Source organism: Diabrotica virgifera, chromosome 4 (assembly GCF_917563875.1).
Source record: "Diabrotica virgifera virgifera chromosome 4, PGI_DIABVI_V3a".
Classification (NCBI taxonomy): Eukaryota; Metazoa; Arthropoda; class Insecta; order Coleoptera; family Chrysomelidae; genus Diabrotica; species Diabrotica virgifera.
The window spans coordinates 57290513-57298982 of record NC_065446.1 but is presented as its reverse complement, the minus strand read 5'-3'; the positions used below and the strand labels follow the sequence as shown (position 1 = coordinate 57298982).

General features: G+C 33.8%; 1 protein-coding gene across 5 annotated transcripts in view; it reads right to left on the bottom strand.

Moving 5' to 3' along the window:
• Positions 1-1376: 1376 nt before the first annotated feature.
• The window catches only part of LOC114331756 (uncharacterized protein F13E6.1), a 77523-nt gene continuing 70429 nt past the window's right edge, over positions 1377-8470 (bottom strand). For all 5 annotated transcript variants that reach the window (XM_050648220.1, XM_050648219.1, XM_028281405.2 and 2 more), the window contains one exon: positions 1377-1599. In XM_050648220.1, the coding sequence (XP_050504177.1) occupies positions 1486-1599 (114 nt within the window). In that variant the 3' untranslated portion in view covers positions 1377-1485. The remainder of the gene's footprint in view (positions 1600-8470) is intronic.

Genomic DNA, 8470 nt, shown 5'->3' with positions numbered 1-8470 from the left:
ATACATTCAGCACAAATCCATTCTGAATCAAATCATTTTGTAGAAGATAGTCAATCTAAACAACACAAAAATAAAGACTTTAATATAACAAACAAATGCGACACACCAAAGCCAGAAACCGAGAACCCGCCCACAAATAAAGATATAAACGTTAATGAACCCGGACCAGAAATCAATGAATCATCGTTCACTTCACAAATTAACGAAGAGCCGACGCTACAAATACAGAGCAAAAGATCTTTTTCCGAAACAGTAACACCACCTGATACTCCTGAATGCTTTAAACGACCTACTACAGATACACGTTCAAAAAAGAAGAAAACTACCCAAACAAGAGAGACTCTTGATATAAAGAAACAGATGGAACCAACTAAAGCATTTTTCGAAGACGAAAAAAATCACACTGTTCTTAATTATCAAGAAACGATACACTTCTTTGAAAACGCATATGGTTCAGCTAACACATTGAATGTTGCTCAAACTTTCACAAAAGATATTGAGGGATTACTAGAATTATTAGACAACATATATCCTCTGTTCGATGAAAAAATCATGAAAACACGTTGTACAAAAATTAAACGTAAAATATCTAAACAGCTGGATGTATTATATTCCTCCTCCGAAATAGATAGCGATCAAGTACAAGAATAAGGATTGTCAGAAAACCCTTTTTAGACATGAGTTTAACAAAGACTAGTAATCAAATGAATACCATATTTACTGGAAGTGTTAATCCAATGTGCGGTAAGTGCGGTAACAGCTTAAGTGTAAACTACCGATAACGCTACGTGAGTGTTTCGAAGAGGACTGTGACTTTTCGTCAGTTTTAAGTTTTTTGAAATGGATCTACAACCAAATATCAACACTGTAAAAATCAATGTATATGAAAATCTATGTATATGTATTAATGTTAATTTATGTATCTATCTATATATCAACAAATTGTAAACATAAACTTTGTAATACCGAGCGGCGCTAATAACCATATAGGTTGATGCGCCTTAAATTTAAATAAAAAAAAAAGATGCCGCAAATGAAGAAAATTAGGAAAGGAACTTTCCGACCACTCCGTAGAAGGCTATAAAGAGATTCACAGCAATGTACAAAATGTATTCAGTTGTTTCGTATTTCGCTGCCGTCACATCTGGCATGTATAGATTACGTCACACTGCTGCGAAGCTCTGAACACGTTGCCAAAGCAACCTAGTGTGATGGCGCTCTTACAGTAGTTTTAGAATTACTAGTTTAGGCCAATTTAAATACTCAAGATGCAATTTGACCCCTTAACAAAACTAGAATATAACATTACATAAACCTCCGAGCTAAGGCGATAAAATAGGTATAGAATTGGCGATAAAAATAGTAACAACTAGGTATTAAATAAATCAAACGCATGTGTATTTTTTCTTGGACAAGCTTTTTATCAAGGCATATCGGCTGGCGTACTGATGTGATCGTTTGATGGTTAAGTAGAAATTTAGTGTCCTACGCCAATGGTTTATCTTCTGGAATTGTTGGACTTGTAACTGTGGAACCTGACCGCGACCTGCCGGCTTCGTCTAAGCTGTGCTGAGAACCAGAACGGGATGCTACCTTGGTCTGAAATGTATAAAAAATAGTTAAATTTTTGAATGCAAGAATATATTGAATGCAGAAATGAGGTATTCCCCTAATGATCAACGATAAGTGCAACTTTATTTCTATCATTATATACAGTTGAGTCCGCGAGTCTTTACCTGTGCGTCATCATTTAAAGCATACGAAATAAGTCGGAAATTTATTGAACGCAACGGCACGTGGATATTATTCCGATCACGGGTTATAGTATAAAATTTGACGTTATCAAATAAATAGAATGTCAAATTTACGTTTTCCTTTAAAATTTTGGTGCATCATTACAGCTACATTTGAAGTAGCTTAATAAATTATCTTATTATCATTGATTAATAAATAAATAAACAATTTATAAAAAAATTCAATAACATATTTTCTTTTTGATATTTCATTCACTTTGGCGGAACCTTAAACACAAGCATTCAACTGTGTCAACAATGAGGTTAGCTTTGTACGTCGTCAAAATTTATCTTAAAATAACATAAACTTATCACAAAATTTCTAACTCCAATATAAAATGACAGAACAATTAACAACATTAATTAACAAAATCATAAAACACAATAAAATACCGGAAGAGTAGAGAACGAGCGAACTAATTCTACTATTCAAAAAAGGAGATAAAAAGCAGCCAGAAAACTACAGAGCTATCAACTTGTTAAATACTATCCTAAAACTTACAACTAAAATCTTACAAGACGTAATGAATCAGAGGATAAGTTTAGCAGATGAACAACAGGGTTTTCGTACTGGAAGATCGTGTACAGATGCAATATTCGTCATAAAGCAAATTACTGAGAAATCACTAGAGTATAATAGACCAGCATTTCTATGTCTGATTGACTTAAAGAAAGCATTTGACAGAGTAAGACTCAAAGATGTAGTCCATCTTCTGTATAATAAAGAAGTCCCTCTAGATATCATAAAAACTATTGATAACATCTACCAAAACAACAAAATGGAAGTCAGAATAGATGGACAACTTACAGAACCTATAGATATAGGCAGCGGAATAAGACAGGGAGACTCATTGAGTCCTATGCTTTTCAATTTAATCATGGATTAAATCATCAAAAACGTCAACAAAGGAAGAGGTTATAGAATGGGAAACAAAGAAGTAAAAATGCTCTGCTACGCAGACGATGCAATATTGATAGCCCAAGATGAAGATAGTCTGCAAAGATTAGTCCACAGATTTAACATAAGAGCAAAAGAATTCAATATGACAATTTCATCTCAGAAAACCAAAACAATAGTAATCAGTAAAGAACCAATCAGATGCAAAATAGAAATTGATGGTATCAGTATTGAACAAGTAATGGAAGTAAAATACCTTGGAATTACATTGTCAAGTTACGGAGACCTAGACAAAGAAGTGAGAAATCAAGTACAAAAAGCAATTAGATTGGCAGGATGCCTTAATAACACTATATGGCGAAACCGACATATTAACACTGAGATGAAGTCAAGAATTTATAAAGCCAGTGTAAGACCAATAATGACATATGCATCAGAAACAAGACCCGATACAGCCACAACACAAAGACTACTAGAAACGGCAGAGATGAGAGTACTGAGAAGAATTACAGGAAATACACTGAGAGATCGAAAGAGGAGCGAAGATATTAGAAGACAATGTAACGTACAGTGTATAAACGAATGGACACTAAATAGAAAAAAAGAATGGAACAACCACATAACCAGAATGGGGGAGACACGTGTGGTCAAAATAGCACGAGATAAATCACCAATCGGCAGAAGTATCTGCCGACCGCGCAAAAGATGGAGTGACAACCTTCCATAGAGATATCAATCCGCCAATGAACAAGCAGAATTGCTTATAAAGAGGAGGAAGAAGAAGAAGAAGAATATAAAATTAGTTGTGAAAACAACTGTTTGTATACTATAAAAAACTTCAAAATGCAAAAACTCGACAAAATAACAGCAAAAAATTCAACAAACTGACAGCCACAAAAATAAACAAACCAAAACGTCAGAAATTAAACTTAAAATATGTGAAGACATCCCCAATCGTCTTTCTTTGTAACTATCTCTTTTCAATACACTGAGTCTTAATCGTTCATAAAAATAACATGTGTTTTTACTTAAATAACAGGCGGCAGCTGGTTTATCATTAATTTCATGCGTGCAAGAGAATGATGCTAAATAAAAAGTATGTGTTTTATCTCACCAGGTATTAATTACGCACGGGTAAAGACTCGTGGACTCAACTGTATTTATATTCTTCCAGTTTAGAAACAGTCAATATCGCAAAAATATTCTTAAAGAATCGGGCCAAGTCGAACAGATTGAAATTCTCTGAATCTAAAAGGAAAGTGCCAGCTCCAGACACCGACAATATAAAGGACGAATTCCTAAAGTACGGAGAAGAAACTGTAGATAGACAGTTACACAAAGTACTAACACTTCTTATATGTAACGAAGAGAAAATATCAACAAAATGGCCCGAAAGTGTAATGATCCATAAAAAGGGAGACATAACCAGGTGTTCTAATTCTAGAGGCATCTCCCTACTTAATGCGGCGTACAAAATTTGATCGAACATCCTATTAAGTAGGCTAACACATTTTGTAGAAAATTTCACAAAGGAATACCAAGCCGTATTCAGAAAAAATAGATCGACCATAGATCAGATTTTTACTCTAACGCAGCTGCTTCAAAAAGTTGGGAATTCAACAGAACTATCCAAAATATCTTCCTAGATTTTCGACAAGCATACGACAGCATTAAAAGGGATCAGATGTGAAATGCAACGGCAGAACTTTCAGTTCCAAAAAAAAAACTTATCCAGCTTGTTAAGATATGCGTAAATGGTTGTAGATTCAGCGTACGGATAGGCAACGAACTGTCAGAATCGTTTAAAATAGTGGTCTGAAACAAGGAGACGCGCTGTCACTTCTCCTTTTTAATATAATCCTGGAGAAAGTAGTAAGAACAGCACAAATTAGAACATAATTAGTGACAGAAATCGACCAAAATTACTACTAGCAAACGCGGATGACAATGGACGTAAACGAACAAAAATACACACAACCATATGGAATCACCAGTAGTGTAGTCTTCACTACACCAAAATTGGAACATTGGGAATTGACAAAATGTGCTATTTTCAGAAAAAGTCAGGATTTGTGTAAAATCAGATGGCCCACGAAATCGTGTACTTAGAGGTCGAGGAAGACAAGCAAGAACGAAAACTGTCAGATCTGTTCACAAATAAAAGGGGAAGTGCAATGTTCTGGTGAGGAATTGTGATCCGTAAAAAAACTTCTTAAATTTTCGTCCAATCAACTTTTACTGCTCACACGTATGTTGTAACCTGTAGTTAGGCTCTGGAGAGGTGCAACAGGAGAAAATTTAATTTTCATGCATGATAATGGACCTCCACATACCATTAGAGTGACTAGAGACTTCATTGAAGCAGAAGGTATCCCTTGTTTGGAGTGGCCTGCTTGCTCACCCGAGCTTAACCCCATAGAATATTTGTGGGATATGCTTAACAGAAAAATTAGAGCTCACCGGAATAATCCACAAAACACCGCACGGCTAGTACAAGCTGCTCTTGAAGAATGGAGCAACCTACCACAAAGAAATGTTGATAATTTGATTAGGAGCGTGCCCACGCAAATTGAAGCTTGCATAAGGACTAGAGGTGATAACACTGATTACCAAAAAAACTTATAGTTTCAATTTGTTTTTAAATACTTTATTGTTTTATTTAATTTTTATGTATTTGTTATTAAATGGCTTTAAAGTAAATATTGTTTGACTTCATGTGCGTTTTTTTAATTCGCACGAAATAATAAGAAATGTCCGAAGATTCCATATAAGTCTGGTTGTATGTGAAAATGGACGCACCTAAGGAAGGCTTACATCCGAGAATGGATGGAATAGCTGTCGATGATGATGACTAATACCCATACAGCCGAACTTTATGTCACCCTATAAGCATTGATAATTACCTACAATAATAACTATAGTAAGCCTCTTAAAGCTCCATTCAGACAATTCAGTAGTTGTATCCAAACATCTGATTTGTCCCTCTTGAAAGCTAAATTAGGTATTCTCGACAAAAAAAAAAAAAACAAAAACATTATAATACTTTGGACCCCGTCGCATGTAGGTATTCGAGGAAATGAAGTAGATTCTAGTGCTAGAGATGCAGCGAACAATCAACAGTTAACGATATTTAGCTAGGGAAGTAGTGGAGGTAGCTAGTGACGTTAAAACCGTGTTTAAATCCAAAATACAGTGCAAGTGACAAAACGATCACAGGGCCCTATTATGCCGAATTATTGGGCCGATTCGACGCCGAATTAAAGAAAAAACGACCCCATTTGACAAAGAAAAAAGTGCTCGGCTCACACCTCCGCCGTCGCCATGGCCAAATTGGTCGAATTGGGCTACAAACTGTTGCCCCATCCGCCGTATTCTCCAGATTTGGCCCCGTGCGACTACTATTTGTTTCCAAACTCGAAAAAGACACTCGCTGGGCAGAAATTTAAGTCGAATGAGGAGGTCATCGCCGCCACCGAAGTCTATTTTGCAGACCTCGAGAAAAGGTATGTTTCAGACGGGTTAAAGAAGTTGGAGCAACGCTGGGTCAAGTGTATCGAGATAAAAGGAGACTATGTAGAGAAATAAATTGCAACATTTCCAAAATTTTCCTTTTTCTTTTGTAGACTTATAGGAATGCCCACGTACTGTAACTTTTCTGGATGAAACTAACCTCTTTCACCAATTATAAATTAATTAAATAATTGTACATAAATGTAAAATAATAAAATGTAATATGATTCTGAAACGATTTTCTTGTGTCATTTTTACGTCACCTATTATATTTAACAGGAATTAACTACAATTTCATTTTAAAACACGTTTATTTATACTATTATGTTTATATGAGATTAAGCCACAAATATTGGTGTAATGAAAATTGTTTTTAAATAGCTAATGTATGACGTTTCGATTTTAACTCCGAAAATCGTTCTCAAAAGATTATTTTAAACAAGCTAAAATGCGAGAATTATCATAACGAAAACTTTGTTTATTTACGTATTTTAATTCATAATATGGAAAATTACTATTATTAAAAGTTGTATAAAATTAAAAACTAATTTTTAATGTGCAATTGTATCCTTCTAATTTAAATATTGTGAACTATAAAGGTATTGTGTACTTTGATATAACATTTGATATATTATGATGGTTGCATCTTAGTTCTTAGACCATGAAGGGCTTTTTATGAAGAATAAATTTTTTTCGTCAAATTAAAAATAAAAGAGGTGTAAAGTAAATGAAAATGATGTTGGTATCCGTAATTTGAGAAAAATCGTAAATATTTTTTTCCGTTAGAAGGATGTAATTGCATAATAATATTTTTTATTCCAAACAACTTTTCATAATAACAATTTTCAATATTGTGAAATAAGTTAAGGTACCTACTTTACTCTTTAGCGAAATTCATATTTTTTGACATACCTCGTCTAATATAGATAAAATTTGATATCTGATGGTTGAATCTTAGATTTTAGAGAATGCAGAACTTTTTATGAAGAATAAGTTTTTTCGAAAAATTAAAAATAAAAAAGTTTCCCATATACAGTATGTCCCGGTAAGTTGTATCCATATGGAAAACTTTTTTATTATTAATTTTACGAAAAAAAGTTATTCTTTATAAAAAGCTATGCATGGTCCAAAACCTAAGATTTAACCATCAAATATCAAATCTTTTGAATATTATACGAGGTATGTCAAAAAGTTTGAATTTCACTCAAGAGTAAAGTAAAGTAGCTTTATTTGTCACAATATTGAAAATTGCTATTATGAAAACTTGTTTGGAATTAAAAACTGTATTTTAGTCAGTGGCGGCTCGTGAGGTAGTGCCATAGAGCCATGGCACTACCTTGCTAACTATCCATAAACATATTTTTTATCTTCAAAACTTTTTAATTCCTATTAATTTTTTTGTGTGTATTTCTTTTGATCTTCATAAATGATATAAAATATGGCAACTATGGGCGCAATACAATCCCTGCCGACAGCGGAGAGTATTCGACAAGAGAATCTCCTTCGCGCCGAAGTCAGTACTGGCACGAGTAAAGAGAGAAAGATTTTACGAGCATTATATGTAAGTGACAGAGAAAGAGCTATATTGGACTATTAGTATACCTTAACATTAGAATCTCTGTGCCAGGCACGAGGGTATGAAGCCAGGTCTATTTATTTTGAGTTTCTTTACGTGCTGGTTTGTCGCTTTTATTATGTATATTTTCTGTTAAAAAGTTTTTGTATTTATAATTAAACTTTTAGTGCATCATGATCGTGGGTATTTTGATAATATTTTGATTATTTCTTAAGTTTAATTTATTAATTGACAATAAAGATTAGTATTTTAAAAAAATTTTTGGTGGTTTTTCGCTAGAAAAAAAAACTACAAATGTTATAAGGTGTTGTGGAGCTTTCGAGTTAGCTTTAAGAGGTCACGACGAAAAAGAAAATTCAGAAAATAGAGGCATATTTAAGGAGCTGGTCAATTTTAGCGCCGAATTAGACAACGACTTAAAGGTTCATATTATTCAAAGTACCAGATCTTTCAAAGGTCTACCTTCTCCGGACATTTAGTTGCTTCTAATTTATTTATGTCGGAGAAGTTTTCTGCTTATAAGCATCAGTTCTCCGAATTATTTCTTAATGAACCATGGAGACAATTTTAATTTTTAAGCAAAACTCGGTTTAAAACTGAATTAAAAGTAGGTACTCTATTAGCGAGACGAATTAAGTACTACCTCTGGGGCTGTTTCGCTGTCGGTTTTATTGTAGAGGGAAGGTTTAAAAA